Raw genomic sequence first — 20,972 nt, forward strand, 5'->3', positions numbered from 1 at the left:
ACCATTTGTTTTTTAAATTACAGGCATAGAAACGTGTAGTAGAGTCATTAGGAAATGAACAACATTATCACCAAGAATTTTAAGATCAGCTCACTGTATCACACAAAAAGAGCTTTTTGTGACCCTCACCCACCCCAGCCCGGGCTTTAAATACAATAGATGACATTAACTATAAAAATCGTGTCCAGGTGAATGGATAACAGCATCTTCATCGACTACCTGCAACACTGTTTTATTGATACGAGGGAAGGGTGCTGAGGGGTTTTAAAAGGAGTAGAAGTGAGCGCTGATCAGAAAGCGGACTGCACAGGTTAGGATAAAGCATGTTTCTACATCACCAGGCCAACTCTCCTCATCCATGCATCAATTCAAGTGTGTATGACCTACTTTGGTCGCCTTCTGTAAGGGTACAAAATATCATCCACACTGTCTTTTATGTAAATCCCCACTCTTCGCATGTTCCTGGCCACCCCTGATGCAACCAGGCCTGAATTCCTCATATACCTGCAGTTTTGTAAGTGTCATTAGTATATTGACAATCATTCTTCACAAACAATCAACACTGTTTGCTTGCCTGCTGAAGAAGTCATCTGCTGGGGAACTCGCTGGTTTCTGTGCTCGGGGTTGAGGCAATTCACGTGTAGGCTGAGGCTGAGGCAATTCACGACCATCTTCAAGAAAACAATTGCCAAAGTTATGGGATAGATATGAACAGTGAAGTGATTTAACATTCCAGAAAATGCTTGTACTACAAGAATGTAATTGATGTCTTTAGGAAATATCAAAGAATGCACCAATGTTGAGACCATTTGGGATTTTGCTTGGAGGATTCTCTTTCATTTTTCATTGTCCGTGTTTACCATCAAAAAGGCCCTTATACAATTACAATTCCACCAAAATGGTTCCTAAGAAGAATCTTAGACAATTTTGCATGAAGCACTGCTGTTCAAGACTGGGATTTGACAAATCTTGATCCCAAACCAAAGACCAATGGCAGGGTCCAGGCCAATGAGTAGTATGGAAACTTATTCATTGTTGGGATCAAGAGCTTACTGAAGCATGTTGCATTTTCGTGCTTCAATATCTTGTTGTAAAGACAAGTAGTCTAAAAAAAATTAAAACAAAAATAAGTAACTTTATCAGAATGTAACATCTATGAGGACTTGATCCCAAACCAAAGACCAATGGCAGAGTCCAGGCCAATGAGTAGTATGGAATCTTATTCATTGTTGGGATCAAGAGCTTACTGAAGCATGTTGCATTTTCGTGCTTCAATATCTTGTTGTAAAGACAAGTAGTCTAAAAAAAATTAAAACAAAAATAAATAACTTTATCAGAATGTAACATCCATGAAGACTTGATCCCAAACCAAAGACAACTGGCAGGGTCCAGGCCAATGAGTAGTGTGGAAACTTATTCATTGTTGGGATCAAGAGCTTACTGAAGCATGTTGCATTTTTGTGCTTCAATATCTTGTTGTAAAGACAAGTAGTCTAAAAAAAATTAAAACAAAAATAAATAACTTTATCAGAATGTAACATCTATGAAGATTCATGCAATAAAGAGAGAATGGGATCCTCTGATAGAGTTTCAATGATGGTGGGAACAATCTGCTTCAATATATAATAAGAAGACAATGACAAGAATAGCCCTTGTTTTGACCTTACACGAGAACTGAAAAATCAGATTTCTATGTCTGAAATAACTTGGGACAGAATCAAACAGTTAGACCCTGCAATTTGCATGTCAGGAAATGTGCCTGGAGAACTTGACTTCCCTAAAATGAGCATGCAGTAACATGCAGCATAACCACAACTATTTGCTTACCTTCTTTATGGTGGATATGAGCCGGAGCAGAAGCACTTTCTGCAGTAGCAACTCTTCTATCCACCAAAAGCTGAAAAAACTTGTGTTAGTCAGATCACCAAAAGAAAGAATAAAACACGAGAGGTAGCGGCTTTATTATTCTTTGCCCATTCAAACAACTTGTCACTTGGACAGACAAATCCAAAGGAGCAAGTCACATTAAAGGTTCACAAATGAAAAAACCCATATACAATAGGTAATGGTAATCATAACGAAAGTTACTGCGAGAGTGCAGTTACTAATTATTTGCACTAAGTTATTGGGGAAGTATGATCATAAAAACTGCTATACCACTTCAAAATTATATTAAAACAATAACAGACATGAAAGTTAAAAGGCATAAGCCACTGATAATTTAAACAAAATCAAGCACAGGCACACACACAGAGAAAGAGAGTGAGGGAGTATACCTCAAGACCCACACAGACTGGAAGTTCTTTTTTTGCCACTTGCTTATCAGTTGAGTGGTCTTTATTAGAATAAAGAGAGTACCCAGCACAACCATAATAAAAATCTGTAAGAATCCTTCCATCTTTTGAAGCTTCTATGTCAGATTGTCCAACATAATTAGGGACTGGCCATACAACTCAGATATCAGCACTTATCAAAAGGCAACAATATCAACAGCAACAACATGCATATAACTACTGAAATTATCAAACATCTCGGAAATCAACAAAGTAAAAACTACATAATTAGCAATGGCAGTGTAGGAATTCCTGCCATACACAGTTGCAGTTGGAAACAAATAGATCTCCTAACACTCAGTATGTCATGGTGAACAACTGAGAAACAGTGGCCATCTACACTAGATATAAAACAATGCACCACATTCCATGCATTAAGCATATAGTCTCTTGCATAACCCGACCCCCATCATGTTCATTACATGCCTTTCTACAACTGAATTAAATTTTACACTCGGCTAATCAAGAACAGAAGTTACATTGTAAATCCAAACCAGAAAACATGTTACTTTATGTTGCGTCAAACAAAGATCACAACCACACAACACTCAGTTTTCAACATAAATGGCAATGGCAGTGTAGGAATTCCTGCCATGTATAGATGTGATTAGAAACCATCAACATGAAATTATTTTCTCGAAAATCCCCCAAACAATTACCTCTCCCAGCGCTCAGAATTTCATAACGAGTGCAGAACATAAAACAGGACAGATAAAGCAATGCACCACAATTGAAGCATTAAGCATAGAGGCCACATTTGGTCACTTTGGATCAGGAATTGAATGGGAATCCCTAAACAACTTTGTTTGTTTTAACCAAAAACAAGGATTAAGATTTCACAAGGGACAGGAAATTGTATTGCAAATGGGATAAATCACTCCCTTTCTTTAGTAATAATATTAAAACTGCAGTACAAGTTGATATGAATTCAGATAAAATCAAAGCGTGTTTCCATTTGGAACAGAATCGAGATCCTATTCCCAAATCCCTAGTGAAACAAATGTTGGCAATAATGTAGTATCGAGGCTCAATACGGTTGATGAAAACCAGTAAATAAGCTCAGCAACAATATTCTTTCCTACACCGCTTTTTCGACGATCAATTTCCAGTGTCTCTGTTTCCAGCCACTATTTATCAAATTGAATGGACAGCTATCATATTAGTTATTTGCCTTCCTACAACTGGATCAATCTTTACACTCAAGCTAATCAAGAAATTGTGCATTGCTATTCCTAAACCTAATTCATTCAAGTAACAAAGACCATACATCTTTCAAAAGAAAGAAGCTAATCTAAGCAAAGCATTTTCTTTGTTTAACTTTATGCCATAATCACTGGCAAAAAAGGCAAGTTTCTTTCCCCTAATTTCTTCAAATGTACAGAGATACGGACAGACAGAAACTACATCCCTCAAATTTTGAACCTGAAATCTAGCCTTACAAAAAAGAACCCGCCTTCCCTTTTCTCTCATTCTTTTCAAGAACCAAAAAAAATCCAGGCCTAAACATCGCTTCCCCTCTATAAATCACAAAAAAATCTTGAATAAAGATTGGAAATTGGAATTGGAATTGAGAGACTAACTTTGGCGGAGAGTACGGGGGATGCCAATACAGCGAGGATTAGTGACGTTAGATTTGAGAGTTGAAGAATAATAAAGATACCCTTTGCATGATTTCCCTTTCAAATTAGAACCACCACCACCACCTTGATTTTGGATTTGTTTTAGTTTCTCGTTTTCTCGCTTTTTCTCTTCTCCGTCTACTTTATTACCCTCCATGCCTACGCCTAGGGCCGCCTCTCTCTCTTCTTTGTGTTTTACTGTTTCTGTCATGCCATCTCTCTTATTTGTTCGCCCATCTCTCTTATTTGTTCGCCTTGCGATGTGTGTCGGTCATTATTATCGGAATTACGCTAATGCATAACGAAATTTGCAGCACGAAGATGGCACCATTGGTAATTGAATGAACGTTTAGGGTCTTTGTTTTGTGTCTCTATTCGTGATATTTACAAGACGAGGAAGAAATAAGAAAGTGGATATGGTCATAGAAATTAAACGATCTAGAGTGACGTCGTTTTTATAATTATATAAGCTAGTTTGTTATTTAGGTGTCTTAAGATTCTCTTTTTTTTGTTTTACCACAATCCCAAGGAAAAATGGATTCTTACAATGATAGGTATTATTATTATTATTTTATCAAACATTACATTAAGAAAAAAATTATTAAACGTTTATGATTCAATTAAATATCTAGATTATGAGTTAGATAAATTAACTCAAATTAATTAAAATGAAATAATTGTTTAAAAAATTAAAGTTAGATTAAATTAATCTGTCAAGTAAATTGATCTTTTATGTCAATTTAATCATACAGATCAATGATCACTTCTATTTTATTAAAAACCTAGCTCGAGCGGGGGCTGTGTTTAATAACAATGGATTAAGGTACTGTTTTTTCTTTTGATGAAGTTGTTTACTAACGTTTGCGGTGCGGTAATAAGATACGGCATAACAATTTGCGTGCCTTCTTTGTGGTGGACATGAGCTGGAGCAATGGTACTAATAGCAGAAGCAACTGTTCTATGGTACTGTGGTACTGTGTAGGGTGATGATTTTTAATTCGATTTATTTTTTATTAAAAGAAAGTAATTAAACGGAAATTTAAAAAAGAAATTAAAACTGATTTAAAGGGTTGGTTTAGTTAGTTTTTTTTAAAGAAAAACCAGTTCAAACCAATCTTACTTAAATTTTTTAATTGTGTTCAATCGTTTGTTTAGCTCAATTTTTTTTAATTTAACTTGATTTTTTTAGTTGACTCAATTTTTCTAGTTTAATTTAGTTTTTTTTCTAGATTTTTTAGGTTTTCATTTGATTTTATTGGTTTTAGACTTACAAAATAGAAACCAAACCGGTCAAGTTTTTAAAAATTTTAATCAATTTAATTATTTTTTTCAGAGTTGAGCTCTTCTAGTTATTTTTTTCTGATTTTTATCAATTTAATCAATTTTATGGTTTTTTTACTTACCTCTACTCCTCCTACTAGAACTTTTATCATCCAAATAATGAATTAGCTTAGAAAATAATAGTGTTAGGATTTTATAAATAGAAAGCATTTACAATACAAATAAAGCAATTAAACATACACGCCACGTTTGGTTCACTTTGAATTGGTAACTTGGGGCCTCTCCCTACCTTAACGTAAACTGGGCCATCAGTAATGTTAGTGAATACAGAGCCTTGTCCAGTATTTCTTTCTTCTTTTTTCCCTTTTCTTCCAGGAACGGCCGCTTTTCTTTTGATCATCTGACAAAAATTCAACCCCATATTTTAATGTTTCTTCGGGGTGGTAACATACATACATACATATATATATATAGGAAGAATAACAAAAATCAAGACATGAAACTATGGGGTGAATGAGCTTGATGCCATAGCATTAGCTCCACGAGAGGAAAAGTCAGTCTGTGTGTTCAGGAAGATTAGGGCCCCTGAAAACATGATAATAAGCATCCAGTTCAAGCTGTTCTAATATCTGTTGTGTTGCCCATAGGTAGGAAGAGTGGCCCTCAACAAGATCGGTTACGTCTACCTGCAAAATGTTCCATCATGGATAAACTAAGATTGTAACGAGAATCAAGATTGTGATGGAAGAGGAGGAGGGAAAGTAAATAGAAGCTTACATTCTCAATCCCTGGAACATCTACAGGTTGAATTCCAGCTAATCCTTGAGTGAGTAGGCTATTAGTAAAAACTAGATATTAGTTTTCGAAGTCGGATAATTATTTGTCTAGGCAGATCAAAAGCATCAAGTAATGTCCGCACATGAGCATAGCGCAACAGGCATACCTTGCACGAAAAGCAACTCCAAGGGTCCAATCACCGGTGGAGTAAGCATTCACAAATCTTCCAGCCACCATCTGCAAAAAGTACGATATAAGAAGAGTTTCCTGGACAGCAAAGCATGTTGCTAGAACAAATATTGACCAAGGAACAGCAGAGAAAACGCTTTCAAGGAAATATCTTCAGTTCACCTTTCTTGCAGCTTCCCACTTCTGATCCTTGATAGAGATGGGTGCTCCAAGAAGAACGACTCTTTCTACAACTTCAGCTGTCAGTTCAGAAGGACCGCATTGAAGATCAGTCAAAAATTCCAAAAAACTCGCTTTAAAAATGATAGGTGATATTTACCACTATGCTCTGTCTCGGCCAAGGTCTCAAGACACTTGAAAATTAAACGTGCACCGAGTGAGTAGCCCACAAGGGTTACAGGCCTGAATGGTCATGTAAAGCCCAAGATAGGAATTAATAGAAAATAAATCACTAGAGATGACACTGTTAACTACGAAAGGACTTCAAGATAGAAATTAATCGAGAATACAACACTACAGGTAACGTCGTTAACTAAAAATGATGCCTATGGTTTCAATCAAATTTCACCTACCTGTTCCCTTGCAGTCCTTTTAGTAACACTTCTGCCAACAACTTCCCAGCTTTGTCAGCCCTTGAAAATGGCAGAAAATTCAATAGTTGAAAAATCACATTGAAAGATTCTATGGAAGCCAGTTACTCTATATTAATAATTACCAATTTCCCCTGAAGACTTTAATTAAGGAGTCAGATTTGTGATAAAGAGAGTTGATGCAACGTAAAGGTGTTGTTTTTCCATTTTCATCAAAGTATCTCGACTACAGTTAATGAAGGAAAGCTGACCTGTCAATAGCAATTGTCCATTTGCTGTCTATAAAATCAGTAGCGGCAAGTAATGTTGCTGGCCAGGCCAATGCTACCAAAAGTGTGCTTAACACGGTCAGCATTGCACCTTGCCTCATAAACTCCATTGCAATTCCTACAGCAGGCATCACCAATGTCAACAGCAGACAAAACTGTAATCATTACATTAGATATAAATACTAGTTTGAAAAACAAAGGGCTCCCAACAGGGGCAAACCAATTACTTGAAGTAAGCCAGTCCTGAATGGCAGTGCTCACTGCAATTAGATTCTTAGATTCCCAGTGCAGCGCATACCTAAAAAAATCATTAGTCAAGAGATGTGACTTGTGATCCATTTTTAGAATGAAAACAGGAGAAATTTGGTTTTGTTTTGGAACAAAAATTACAAAAAACATTCAACATAAGATCAGATCATAGCAAACAGAGGAAAATGTAAGAAAATGTTTTGGATGCATGTTCAATGAAGATTTTGCAAAACTCCAGTCAATAAAAGCAGAACAAACAGAAGGGAAATTGCAATATTGACAAAGTCATTATAGCAACGAATAATTACTTTGGATATATGGTACACGAATAAAAAGCATTGTTCTGATTCAGATTTTTCTAAAGAATCATTTTTTGAAGATACATCCTAGAAAGTAACAAGAATTGCAACTTAAGTACATGAGCATTTGCTATTTAATTTATAAAAGAATCAAACAATGATAGATTCAGACAGAGAAGAGGTGCAACAAAGAGAAACTTGGAGCATACAGATTTCTTACCTCTCCAAGTTGTCATTTTGTCCTTCCCAGGGCTTTATAAAATCTTCCTCATCAAACACGCATCCTGAGACCATAATCCCAACTGCTAGTCGCTGATGGAAAATTTCAAATAGAAATATAAGGTTGGCCTTGTACATTATGAAGAAAGCCTACAGAGAGGGTGAGCTAAGTGAGAAAAACAGATGAAGTATAAACTTACGCCTTGGTTATGGTTATCTCCTATAGCTTTGAATTCAAATTCATCAACACTTCCGGTTCTCCTAGCCATCTTGGTCCCCGCAAGTCCAGCTCCAGCAGCTGATTGAACAAAGACATCAAAAGGAAGACAAATGAATTATCCATTACCAAGCAATCATATAAAACTTTAGGGCAGGTTCCTTTTGAACCTGAAGGGGTGTTCACCTCCAAATGATGCAGCAACAGCAACAGAGCCGGCAACAGTTCCTGCAGCACTTGCAGCAGCTGCAAATCCGCTGGCTCCAATTACAGGAATAATAGTGCCCAATGTTGGAGCTAGAGCACCAAATCCTGCAGCAATTGCAGGGGCAGCTAATCCTGTAAAATGTGAATTACAAAGTAAAAAACCAGAGCGATAACATTCTCATTTCAATTTCAATATCTGATAAAATTAATCCCAAGAAAGGAAACACGACTAGAGTTTCATACCACCAGTAATGGCCAATAAGGTTCCTCCAGTTATTGCAGCCGCACCAATGATGCCACCACGCTTCCATTTAGCCCATTTGCTTTTAGGCGATTTGGTTTCTTCCTTGGATGCTTCCTCTTTTGCTACAGCCATGGCAGAGCACGCAACCATCAACTCAATGGCTTCCTGCAAAGAAAATATTTTTTAACCCCACCAACACATAAGATATAAATTACTACAAGACTTATTAAATTCACTAGGTTGTGTTTGTTATGAGGATTACAACTCCCATCCTTGATTGTGATGCGTAAACTAGGAGAGGGGAGTGTCAAGGGGTTTAACATCTAACCCCATTTGGGGTTTTGGGGGGTGGGGACAGGGTTGTTTCAAGGGAAAAATTTGTATGTCTTTCATGCTTTTTCACCCATACTTTTTCTCTTTTGCATACACCTTGCATTTGGAAACCATAAATGTATAAAATCTTAATTTTATTTATAATCACATTTAATTTGAAATTTGGTTTCACTACTGGTGGCACCTCCAATACCCACAAACCTTTGTATTCCTAATAACACCCTTCACATATTTTACACCCTTAATACTTTATCATTAAATCTTACTAACACCTTAACATTTTACCTCCTGATTTTTCACCTCATACCAAACAAAAGCTAAATAAAAAATCCCTTGGAATTTTCCCAAGTACAAAGCCATGGAAAGCAGGGGAGATAGCACACCAACCATCTAGTGTATGGAACAATTTAATCTGTTTAGCTATAAAAACACGGAAGAACAACCACGAAAGCTGCTAATAAGAATGACCAAAGGAGTGCACAAACCATTTTCGTCCACTTAATATCAAGCCAAGTTGCTAGCAATCTCAGAGCCACACGATGTCGAGCATCATAGCCATTTCTTTTTCGGGTGCATTTTTTATTTTCTTCTCGTCTATCAGCCAGACAAGCTGAAAGAATTTCATACAGCACTGTCACTTTCCTCTGATTACTTAGCATCTTCTCCTCTTCAACGGGTTCCTCATCATCATTATGTCCAGAGTCTCGAGGTGCATCACTAACATCAGCAGAATGGTCATCCTTTGCAGTTTTTGGTGGATCATTTTCCACCTCAGAGGTTGATTTCACCTCACTGCCAGCAGATAACTTTTCACGACATTGAGTCTCATACTCCTTATGCTTCTCCTTCTTAGACTGGGAAGACACAGGATTCGCTCCCATGGTTTCTTCCATAACATCAACAGCCTTTGATAAAGCAACTTCTTGATCCGAACTCTGAGAAGAAGAAGAAGACGCATTGCCACTTTCTTCTGATAATAACCTCAAGAACTAAGACATAATCAAAACACAACGCAGTTACAAATATAGTAACAACAAATCAGATAACATCATAAATCCACCAGCACCAAGTCAAATATGAATTTTTCTACTCCTGTTGTACACACATCTTGTCATTCGAATTTCAGCATTTGTGAATCCATCATTTAGAATCCACATGGGAACACAAATGCCGAAACCTGACAGGAAAATGTAACAGTATTTTCACAGATTTTCCATTTCTTTTCAAAAAGGAAATAAAAAGGCAAGTGAGAGAAAATATGGTGAAGTTAACACAATTTCTCCTCACTCTATCTTTCCTTCTTTTTTTTTTCAATTTTCCTACGAATCAGAAACCGGGAAAACAACATTTCAATGAAGTAACAACTCATGAGCTTTACATGTTAAATAAGCAACCAAGGTAAAGAATGGTAAAATTTTCCTGATTTCTATCAAAATCAAACACATGAATAATTAGCTTACAAAAAAAGGAAAAAATAAAGAAAAATGACATACAGCTCCAACATGATGCTTAGCAGGAGAACCACCAGCTGTCTCTTCAAGTCCAGTCCATGCTACTGACTCAACCTCTAAAAACCTAATCCACGTTAAAAGAGGAAAAAATCAATTCTGATTTAAATTTTTTTAAAAAAAGGTCACAATTTCATCAATAACAGAAGAATTGTACCTGAATACGGGTCGGAGGAGGCCCGAATTTTCGTGGATCCAAAGGTCAGGGGCTTCAGAAACTGAATCACTGCTGCTGCCATTACTATGACTACTGCTGCAACTGGTTCGTTCCTCTTGTTCCGAATCATCGTGGGATAAGCCAAGCGGACGGGTTTGATGGATCTGTGCTTGGTGAAGAGCGATTGCAAATAATGCTCCGGCTGCGTATCTCTGCGTCGCTGATAAAAACGACGTCGCCGTGGTTGAGCTTGTGGTTGACATGACTGGATTTTGTTGTCGTTTTAAAGGATCCGTATCGTCGCAGAAAGCATTTTTTGAGCGATCAGTGATGGTTTAAAACGGTGATAATTTGAAACGGTCTTCCCTTCCTCTTTTCGTGTTGAAGTTGAAGCTTACGTATCCAAACACGGATCGCTGATTCTGTTATTTATACTTTAGTCACAGGTGACTAGCGAACCCAAGCCGGGTCAGCGTAAGAAGCTGTTTTTTACCATAACGACATTGTTTTTCGGTTTTTATAAAAATAAAAGAAAAAACATTACAAATCGTTGTTGTCTTGGTGGGTTTCAGAAGATTCGAGGGCTTAAATTTAGTGCGACCTATGATTTAGGTTTTAAACCATGTCAAAATCAGATCTTATAATTGTTCTAAAACAATATTGCTTTGATAATTTAAAAAAAAAAAGATTCGGTTGATTTGTTAACCAGTAAGTCAACCCATGTGACTCACTGGGTTGATGTCGGATTGATGTTGTGTGTGTGTGTGTGTGTGTGTGTTAAATCTTTAAAAACAAATATTAATTGTTCCTCTCTCTTCTTACAAGGATGTACATTGCACAAGATTCTTGTTTAAATTTTATTCTTTTCTAAACGGTAAGGTATACTCCGATCGGTTCTCACCTAGCCATTGACTTGAATGATGGTTACATCTCCAGTGACCATGAAGGCTAGTCGATTGCTTTGTGGTCAGAATAAATGGATTGATTCAAAATGCAACAACATTCAGAGAAACACCACACTAGATTAGAAAGGATGCTAAACCTGGCTTGAGTCTCTTGAAGATCCTGTACGTGCATTTGTCGTCAATGATCTTACACACCGCAAATTTGCCTTATACATGAGCCAAAGAAAACCCTCTTCCGTGAGTAGAGCTCCAGCAATACCCATGGTAAAATTATGGAAATGGGAAATCTTTTGAGTTCGTTGAACAAGCAGCTCTGTGCTGGACTATCCAAAGAATATATATGTATTCATGCCACCTCAATACACGAGTTAAATTAGAACATTGACAAGGGGGCAGAATTGCTGATACAAATAATGATTACAGAATTAAATGCACACAATTTTCCTATGGAAAAGTGGAACCTAAATATCATGGGTGCCAAAAACTACATGATGCCCCCTTCTTGCAGTATCCGCTTTCGTAAAATTTACATACTCGCTGCCCTTTGGGCGGAGGTCTATATGTACTAGCTCCATTTCCACCACCATGTAACGGCTGCTTGTTCCATGATGACCTATCCCTACCAAAACCAGAATCTCTATCTCTGCCTTGAAAATTGTTACGGTGGTCTCTTGGACCAGAAAATCTGTCCCCGCCATACCTTGGTTGGCTTCCCCAACCGCCTGGGTTCCCTGCAGAATTGGCTCCATTCGTCCTAGCATGTTGCTGACCTGTGCCATGACCGTTTCCCCAAACCATGTTCGTGTTTCCTTGTGCTTCCCTTTCCTTTGTGGTTCCCTGACCAGCATCTTCGTGGGATGGTGTGGGTTGTTGAGCATTGGAACCTGCTTCCAATTGACTGGCCGTGGATGGAGTTGTGGATTGGATGTCTGCACCTGATTCTCCCTGGTTACCAGCTAATGGCGCAAGAGGCTGTATTTCTGAACCTTTTTCCCATTCGTTAACTGGAACATCATTGGGCTTAGTATTACCTTCCACTTCAGGACTTGTGGAAGAATGTTCACTGAAGCTCTTTTGAGGGTTTGGAACATCAATCTGCGATAAACCAAGTGGCTCATCTATCAAAGTTGACTGAGAAGGCTTTTGGGATCTCTCTAGTGGTTCGTCCGTGATAGTGGACTGAGAAGGCGTGCAAGATATCCCAAGTGATTCATTGACTGCAGTCAACTGAGAAGGCATTGGAGATACAGCAAGTTGTTTATCCATGACAGTGGGCTCAGAAGGCATGTGACATGGCACCAGTGCTTCGCTCACTACAGTCAAGTGAGAAGGTATTTGTATATCAGCAGTCGAACTGAATGCATCACTTTTGCCTGGATCAGGTGCTGGGTTAAACTCATCAACAGGACTGAAGCAATCATCATCATAACCTCGGGTCAATTCCTCAGCAGACTGCAGTTTTGAAGTAGGAGAAGGCAAACCACCAAGAGACTCCATTGCTTCAACTTCTGCCAACAGGTCTGAAACAGATTCATCAACTAAAGAGCAGAACTCAGTAGGTTCAGGAATGATGGGTTGCCAATCAGATGCATCAATCACTGGGTGAGTGGAGGGAGAGTGTGTCAATGGGCCACTATCTGGAGTCTGTGTAGAAGCATGATCACTGCCCCCATCTGTAGGTTTCAGTGAAGAGGCAGACACATGGTTGGAGTCCCATTCCTCAACAGGTTTGACAGGAGCAGGGGAATAGCCACCCCATTCACCAGCTACTCGAGCTAGCGTTGCTCCACCAACCACTAAACTGGAAGCAGTACTCCAGCTACATCCTGAATCCAGAACAGGAAGCTTCGAAGAAATGGAGTGTTTGTTTTCAGCAGTATGACCTTTCAAGTCCTTGAGGTGCTGCTTTGGTGTTGGACTGGGCAAATCAAAGAAATCAATTTCCTCATTCTTCTGAGATGTTTCAACAGACTTATCCCCAGAAACAAAAGCCGGCTTGGAATCCCATCCACTTGAACTTTTAATGGGTGGTCTCCAGTTCTGTCCAGAAGATTGGTTTGAATAACTCTCACTATCAGCCTGTTTATCCTCACTTTTGCCAATGTTATTTTTACCTTCAGGTGTCTTGAGTGAATTCCCATTTACATAACTCGGATCATAACTCCGTTTTTCATCTTCATGTTCTTCCTTTGCCTGAGGTAGTGGAATTTCACCAATCTTTCCAGAAGTTGGAAGTGAGGAAAGTGAACTGCATATCTGGGATTGATCAGACCAAGACTTGCAGCCCTTGGACAATTCCAAGAGTTGTAGAGCAAGTTGAGCCGGTCCATTGTTAGGAATGATGGCATCCGCACCTGTAGTCCAACTTGAAGAATGGATGCTCAGTGCATTGCTTTTTAGAAGTGCATCATTATCATTGCAATTGACACTTGCATTGTTTTGCACCGACTTCCAGTGATCCATATTTTTCTTGTCTACCAGAGAGGCATCAGTACTTTGATGCATATCAAATTCATGCCTTTTATCTTTATCAGAAGCAACTATTGCTTCTTGAGCCAACAAGTAGCTGTTGTCAGGCAATGCAGGCCCTTTATGGAATCGCCCAAACAATGCATCCGTCAAAGGAATAGAGTCATCAGGCTTCTCATTTATCTTCCACACTCTCAAACCTCGAGGGAAAAGCCCCCTTGTACTCCATTTACGCAGATCGGCCATAGCAAATGGCCCTTGAGTTTTTCCAGTTGGATCCTGATAGTGCCACAGTTTGTCCATCTCCATATCATCAACCAATTGCTCTCTTCCTATAGAAAGTGGTGGTGGTAAATTCGGTGATACAACCCCGGAATACGATCCACATTGTACAATTGATTGACTTTTCCAATCATCAGTCATTGAACCGGTAGAAGCTACCCAGTTCTTTGGCGCATTCTGACTATTTGGCACTTGTTCTCCTCCCTGGGTCTGCATTGACTCACTCACTCTCACATGAACCACATTAGTACCATCTCTATCCACATAAGATGTTGTGTACGTATCTCTACCCTGCTCAGAAGCAGTAGCTAAATTCTGTCCCATGTTTCCTCTATCACTCAAGACATCCCCTCCTCCCATTGAAGAGTTGAGTACTGCCCCATTTCTAGCAGCGCTAGAATTTCTTGGTCTTGCATGGTCACCTGCATATATGCCACTAAAGTTATCACCAACTAAACTTTCTACAGACCACTTCAAGCATAACTACTGATCACAAATTGTTCAAAATCATAGCTAGGAACCTTGTTTCTTTTTGTGTGATTCTCCAGAATCTTCTTCAGAATCATAACTTGGATTCATATTTGGATCAGCATGTACATCGGGAATCTCAAGCAGCCTGCGCTGACGTTCTTCAGGTGACTTGAGAAGCTCTAATTTCTCCACGCATTCTCTAAGCGTGCAACATAGTCAAGGAACAGCAATGCTTAATTAAGTTCTATTATATATATGAAATATCTAGAAAATGGTGCACTGGCAATCAATTGAAACCTTCTACAACACTCTTAAGTTGCTAATGTTGAATATGCTATCCAGTTCTCTGTTCAATCACCAAGGAGACAGTAGAAAAGAAAAGGGGCAATAAGTGGGGAAGGCTTTGGTTAAAATTAATGCAGCACCAACAACAGTAGAAATTCTATTTCTCCCTAAGAACCTCTAACAATCAAACTAAGTATTCAGGGAAAATCATATCAAACAACCAGGCCAAGCAGCAAACTTCATGAACAAGACTAGCAACATCTGAAATGTTGAGATAGATGATCTTCCCAAAAAAAAAGAGTAAAGAATAAGCCCGTTGAATTTTCAGGAAAATGTGACTGGTCCTTTGTTGTCCATCTTGGCATCACGTACATACCCACTAATGGTGCTCATCACCCTCACACCTAGTTGCAATATTCTCATCATCCATGAAATACGAGCAAAAGATTTTGCTCAAGTGTATTTTCATATGTAGCATTAGCATTGAGACAGAATATGGTTGATGAAAACCAGCTAATAAGATGAGCAAGCATGGTAAAAACTAGAACCCCGAAAGGAACCAGAGTTTCATACAGCAAAGGATATTCTTTCCCATGTCCTTTTTCACTTGCTCGGTCACGAAGATGATTAAGCCTTAATATCTCTTCTTCCAAACGCTGGGTCAAAAGAGTACAGCCATATACAAGAGATGATCAGGATCAGTAATTACACTTGCAGTAGCAAGAAAAACAACGTAAAACCATATGACACTAAACAAAAAATGAAATCTGCGTTATATTTATACGCACGACTATCAGGATAATACTTACATCCCTAACTTTGGCATCCTGGATCGCCATTGCTCTCTTCTGTATCTCACCCTATAACCAATAGAGTAGTTTGTGACAAAGGGGCACATATGCTTAAGCTGAGATATAGAAGTGAAAATGACAGAAACACTCACCACCGTTAGTCGTTTGATAAGCCCACATTTTATACTCTGCCGCAAACGTTTGCATTCACCCTGGAAACATAGTTAACACGTCAAAAATGAAGGAAAACTTGTACATTTCCTTTGGTTCAAATTGCTAAACCTTCACCTGATACCTTTAATTGGCTGTAGCTGTGTCTGTGGTAAAGTCAACAAAAGCAGGTCCAAAAATTAAAAAGCATGTTTGGGTACCTTTTCTAATCAAACTTTTAGATTTATATGAACAATAAAAGCACACAATTATTGTTTCAGACCACGGTTTCCACAACTCAGTTCCAAAAAAACACTTTATCAACCGAAACAAATATCTTGTCTGATTAAACTGGCATTTACCATGTCATTGAAAATCAAAAGAGGAATGTAAATGATGCACCATTCATGACAGGTGAAGATCAGAAAGAACCATTCTTCACAGATCACAAGATAACCCAGGCAACACAAGCATGAAGCTAGGCCTTGACATATCTGTCCATGCTTGAAGAACAAATGAATGCAACGACCAGAAAATGATTGGTTCTTATGTATTTTATTCAGTTCTAGAATTTAGGAGCATTTCTGTATTCTAAAATCTTCAGGGATATTCCAAATTTCCAAGTTAGCTGAAAATTTATAAATTTGGGTTTCATTTTATATTTCTTATCTTAGTAGTCCTAAAATAATTGAGTTTGATGGGGTTTTTCCTATTCTAAGTAAAATTTAATTATGCTTTCTTGCTAGGAGTACTAAGTTTTAATAGGATTAGGAACACTACAAAGATAAGTCTTAAGTAGTCTTTCCATTATTCAAATCAAGATTTTAGAGAAACCTAAAAAGTTTTATGATTACATTTGTAACTTCTACTCTAGATCAGATGCTTAGTCTTCCCTCCTCCCAGATGTGATTCCTAGAAACCCTTCCTTGCACCTTACTCGCAAATTCCAGCAATTAAACTTCATTATTCTAGCCTTTAACTAATCATCACTGACCTCTTAACAATCCCCGCGTTCATAATCAGCCAATTCTACAGCATTGACTATCAAAAACTCCACACACACCTACAGCAATCCACTTTACTGTTCACAGCCCTAAACACAACTTAATAAGCTTTTCTGCACCAACCGTCCTCCCACAATTTGTTATGCCCCCAGGCATCTGTGCCATGTTTCCAAAAATACCCGTTTCTAATATGTTGAAATAACACTGAAGAATTAGATCCTTAGTTATGTAAATTCAAAATTCTGGTGTCAAACTTAGAATTGTATCATCCATAAAATTCATTATAACAATCTCATCATCAAGCATAACATATCAAGAAAAAAACTTGAAATGGTTAAGAAAGTTTCTACAAACTGTAAAAATTAAAAAAAAGGAAAATGAATATTTGGACAAAGGAAAGGAAACATGTATTTAGGATGGTGTCTTGGTCACCTCTGAGAAGTCCTGGTTTGAAATCCCATCAATTGAAATGACCTCTTTCTTATCTAAATTTAATATTTCAAGCATGTCATCAGTTGTTTTTGTGCCAACTTTATATGATGCAGCGGCCTTGCCAATACCTGCAGAAGAAATCAATAGTAACTTGCTGATCTGTTAAACATATAATATAGTGTTGGAAGAAAACACTGAGGCGTTTCTTTTTCCTACTCTTGATATATAATTTGGGGCACTAGTGATGTGAATAATACCTACAACTTGGACAAGCCTATACATATCTTGTTTTTGATCGCCACCAGAAATCCTGATTCGCACAAATGAGCCAACAACCTTTTCATGAAACTTTCCGGCATCATCCATTAAGTTCTCCATCAAACTACGCTTTAAGTAGAGCAACCTAATATTGTGAACATCAATTGCTGCATAGTCCTCTGGATTACCATTAATCTGTGGTCCTCTATCATCCATTTTTTTACGTGTTTTACGCCTTCGATCACTACCTGTCACCAACTGACTGTCACTATTTCCAGCCGCCTCAACCTGGCCACCACCAGCATTAGAAACTCCCATTAAAGTGGTTTCATCCACTGGAGATTTTTCTTTTACAAGAAAGTGATATTCAAGAAGCTTCAGCATTTCAAAATGACCCACATGTTCTTTTCCAAAGAGCTTTATAAGCCTTGAATCACAAAAAATATGACTTTTCTGGTGAGGATCACGAAGATCGTTTCTTTTTATGTATTCTAGCAGAAGACTCTGAACATCAAACTGTGATAGAGCAGACATATCCCCATTTTTCATGTGTGAAACAAAATCCAAGAGCTCCTTTGTTGCCCACAACGTGCTGTCAGGGAGCTGTGTAAGTTGGTCAATGCGTGATTTTTCCATAACAAGAGAGTGCTCCTCGATGTGCAATTTTCGTTGGTCCTCCATTTTTCTTCTCTTAGCATGTATTTCCAGGTTTCCACAGAAGCTGTCTGAAAAGGAGCCATTATTATCATTGCTATGACAAAATTCACCTGAAGGCTCCTGCTTAGGAGCCATCACACCAGCTCCTTTCCAAGCACTTTTAACTTTGGTTAGGTCATCTCCTTTCCAAGGATTTTTAGCTTTAGTTAGCTCGTCTATTGTTAAAGATAGCTTTGCTTTCAAGTAAATCCAGTAGACCTTGAAGAGATACTCCCAGCTAGTTGTGTCATCAAAATCCACTTGAACCTGCACAGGTTACACAAGAGAAAATATCTGAAATTGACAGAATCAAACAGAAAAGGAAAAACTATAAGCTAATGACACATGTCTCTCCCTGCCCCAGAGGCATCGACAACCAAACTTTAACAGCACAGAAGTGAATTAAGAGATTTCATTGACAGCTTTGCAGCAGAATGTAAACCTGAACTGAAGCCATAGACAATATAAAAGCTACACAAAGGAAACGGTATCGACCCAAAACAAAGGAAAGCGAGGTGCCAAAAGACACTGGAGAGTCCAATAATCTTATCATCAATGCTCTTTCACGATGTAATTCAGCCAAGAAAGCTAGTTAAACTAGAATAAGATGTAGTATCTAACAATTAGCATACCTTCTCCTGATTCGCTGTTGCCATATTTTCAATCAGCATTATAGTTCTCATGCATGTACCACAAAATCCTTTATTCCCTCTTACACACAAATAATCAGCATCTTTTGTACAACCTTTGCACAAAGAGTATGGACACGTATAGCACATATAATGAGAAGCCTTCTGACAACTGCTACAGATATGCCACCCTGAAAATATGCCATAACAAAAGCATGAGATAACTGATAAGGCTCAATATTGCAGGAACTAGGTTAACAGAGGAAACAGAAATGGTAATTTTGTCAAAGATGGACTGCAATCATGACCACTATAGACAGACAAGTGAATATATTATGTATATGACAATGCCTGGCACGTTCATTAACCATAACTGATCTAGAGACACGAGGATCCAATTGCATATGGAGTTGAATGAGGCATTGATTGACACACTTATTAACCATTTCTACTATAGAAAAAACAAGAATTCAGCCAGATATTAAGTAAATAAGGCATCAATTGGCACGTTTATGAACCAAGACTACTTTAGAAAAAATATGAATCTGATAAAAATATGGAAGACAGACCATGATTACTGACACATTTCTTACTATATACAACTACAATGAGCCAATCAACATGCCCATTCATTAACTAACAGTTTTAGCAACTTGGGCTTCAAACATCGAGGCTGGGTTGGATAGTGCCGTTACTGCAGACATTAAAACTACGATAATAATTTTGCATGTGTAGGCAAACCTAAATTCTTGCTTGTAAACTAAAACACCATTCCTGCCAATAAAAACCCACCCATCACATGCACATGCAAAATTAAGTACACGTCTAGAACTAAAATCACATCCCACTAAATAGCGTGCAGCACACTTTCTATATCTCCTCTGTCTACAAGGTGAACTGGCTGGTGCAATGGCTTTACTTGAAGAGGGTATGAATTTCATGGCAGGACTACTTTCTTACCAAAAAAAGGTTAAACCAAACAAGTTTACTAACCTAAGATAGCTGATTCAATTAAAAAAAAAGAGTTATTTCATTGTAGAACCTTGCTTGCAAGCAAGCTTACCACATCAAAAACTTAGAAAACCGCCTTAACTGAAAGGGGATTAGCCCCCCACACACACTGCCCCATACTTTGCACTTCGATAATATTGAATTCCATAAATTAATGCAACGTGAGTTAACACAAGAACAAACTTTCAAAAACAAGAGACATGAATTCAGAACAAACTCACTACGTTTGCTAAAACATACCGCAATTCCATTTAGCCTTTGATCGAAAGAATGCCTCGTCCCTTTTGATACAAGCTGGATGGTATGCCTTCGGACAACCCCTACGTATAAACCAAAAACAAGTAAAACCAAGCCAATCACTGAACCAAACCCGCACAAATATTAAAAACCCTAAACCACCATTTAGTCCCAAACCTCGAAAACTTTCTATTTTTATCACCCAAATCAAAACAAAACGTAACACATTAGATCAAAACCAAACTTTTTTGTCCTTTCTCGACTAAAACTTCAAGTTCAAATTTTGTATAAAACCAAAAAGGAAAAAAAAATCAAAATTGTCAAGCTCACCGGCGATCACAAAGAACAAGACTGCCACCATCAAAACAAATAAAACAAACATCTTCTTCATCTCTCTTCTTCCTCTGTGAAGACGAAGCAGGAGGAGCTTGTGGTGGCCCTAATTTTCCTTGAGTTCTAGGCGGGCGGCCGCGCTTTCGCTTTCCCGTACTGTTTTCAGCAATTCTGACATGATTACTAACCTCTACAGCAGGCACGATATGTACTGATTCTCTCCTAGACGAGTCCACGTCAGCAGTAACCATCGAGACTGTAGCTCCAACGAGCTGAGAATCCTCCATTTCTGGAATCGTTTGGCATTGATCGGTGCTCATGGGATCGGAAGTTGGTACCGAATTGTCAAAAGCTAGCGGCGCTTCTTCTTCGGTCGCATCTGGAACAGAAGGTCTATAGTCTTCTTGCTGCTGGCGCATGTGGAGAATCAATTCAATAGAAAATCTAGAGAGAGAGAGAGAGAGATTGATGGTTGTGTTGGTCAGTGGTGAAAAGATGGAAACCCTAGGTTTTGATTTTGGGATTTTC

The 20,972-nt window shown here is 38.2% G+C and overlaps 3 protein-coding genes across 3 annotated transcripts; all 3 read right to left on the reverse strand.

Annotated features, from left to right (window-relative positions):
• Positions 1-47: 47 nt before the first annotated feature.
• LOC105119149 (uncharacterized) lies at positions 48-4,330 on the reverse strand. The gene is made up of 5 exons (XM_011017256.1): positions 3,914-4,330; positions 2,277-2,440; positions 1,828-1,897; positions 575-671; positions 48-504 (listed from the first exon to the last, which is right to left on the reverse strand). Exons 1-5 carry the CDS (start codon positions 4,161-4,163, stop codon positions 384-386), a joined length of 702 nt encoding a protein of 233 aa, XP_011015558.1. The 5' UTR covers positions 4,164-4,330; the 3' UTR covers positions 48-383.
• A 1,076-nt stretch (positions 4,331-5,406) lies between these two features.
• Positions 5,407-10,924, reverse strand: LOC105119150 (transmembrane and coiled-coil domain-containing protein 4-like). The gene is made up of 15 exons (XM_011017258.1): positions 10,492-10,924; positions 10,320-10,401; positions 9,312-9,815; positions 8,493-8,658; positions 8,229-8,381; positions 8,026-8,123; positions 7,827-7,918; positions 7,286-7,356; positions 7,041-7,176; positions 6,772-6,831; positions 6,519-6,601; positions 6,362-6,438; positions 6,177-6,247; positions 6,011-6,068; positions 5,407-5,919 (listed from the first exon to the last, which is right to left on the reverse strand). The coding sequence occupies exons 1-15, from the start codon at positions 10,752-10,754 to the stop codon at positions 5,788-5,790; spliced, it is 2,046 nt and encodes a 681-aa protein (XP_011015560.1). The 5' UTR covers positions 10,755-10,924; the 3' UTR covers positions 5,407-5,787.
• A 767-nt stretch (positions 10,925-11,691) lies between these two features.
• LOC105119151 (zinc finger CCCH domain-containing protein 44-like) lies at positions 11,692-20,966 on the reverse strand. Its single transcript, XM_011017259.1, has 10 exons — positions 20,442-20,966; positions 20,115-20,194; positions 18,867-19,054; positions 17,538-18,501; positions 17,281-17,408; positions 15,847-15,906; positions 15,713-15,763; positions 15,489-15,559; positions 14,669-14,823; positions 11,692-14,569 (listed from the first exon to the last, which is right to left on the reverse strand). The coding sequence occupies exons 1-10, from the start codon at positions 20,861-20,863 to the stop codon at positions 11,865-11,867; spliced, it is 4,824 nt and encodes a 1,607-aa protein (XP_011015561.1). The 5' UTR covers positions 20,864-20,966; the 3' UTR covers positions 11,692-11,864.
• Between the last annotated feature and the right edge of the window lie 6 nt (positions 20,967-20,972).

The sequence above is a fragment of the Populus euphratica genome, unplaced genomic scaffold (genome assembly GCF_000495115.2).
Source record: "Populus euphratica unplaced genomic scaffold, PopEup_1.0 scaffold2526.1, whole genome shotgun sequence".
NCBI lineage: Eukaryota > Viridiplantae > Streptophyta > Magnoliopsida > Malpighiales > Salicaceae > Populus > Populus euphratica.

Coding starts and splice junctions, on each gene's coding strand:
- LOC105119149 (XM_011017256.1), bottom strand. CDS start 4,163: ATGACAGAAACAGTAAAACACAAAGAAGAGAGAGAGGCGGCCCTAGGC. Junction 2,441..3,913: donor CCCCCGTACTCTCCGCCAAA/GTTAGTCTCTCA, acceptor TTGTATGGCCAG/TCCCTAATTATGTTGGACAA. Junction 672..1,827: donor TCATATCCACCATAAAGAAG/GTAAGCAAATAG, acceptor GTTTTCTTGAAG/ATGGTCGTGAATTGCCTCAG.
- LOC105119151 (XM_011017259.1), bottom strand. CDS start 20,863: ATGCGCCAGCAGCAAGAAGACTATAGACCTTCTGTTCCAGATGCGACC. Junction 18,502..18,866: donor CAACAGCGAATCAGGAGAAG/GTATGCTAATTG, acceptor TAACCTGTGCAG/GTTCAAGTGGATTTTGATGA. Junction 15,560..15,712: donor AGGATGCCAAAGTTAGGGAT/GTAAGTATTATC, acceptor CTTTTGACCCAG/CGTTTGGAAGAAGAGATATT.
- LOC105119150 (XM_011017258.1), bottom strand. CDS start 10,754: ATGTCAACCACAAGCTCAACCACGGCGACGTCGTTTTTATCAGCGACG. Junction 6,439..6,518: donor GGCCGAGACAGAGCATAGTG/GTAAATATCACC, acceptor CTGAACTGACAG/CTGAAGTTGTAGAAAGAGTC. Junction 6,248..6,361: donor AGTGGGAAGCTGCAAGAAAG/GTGAACTGAAGA, acceptor TACTTTTTGCAG/ATGGTGGCTGGAAGATTTGT.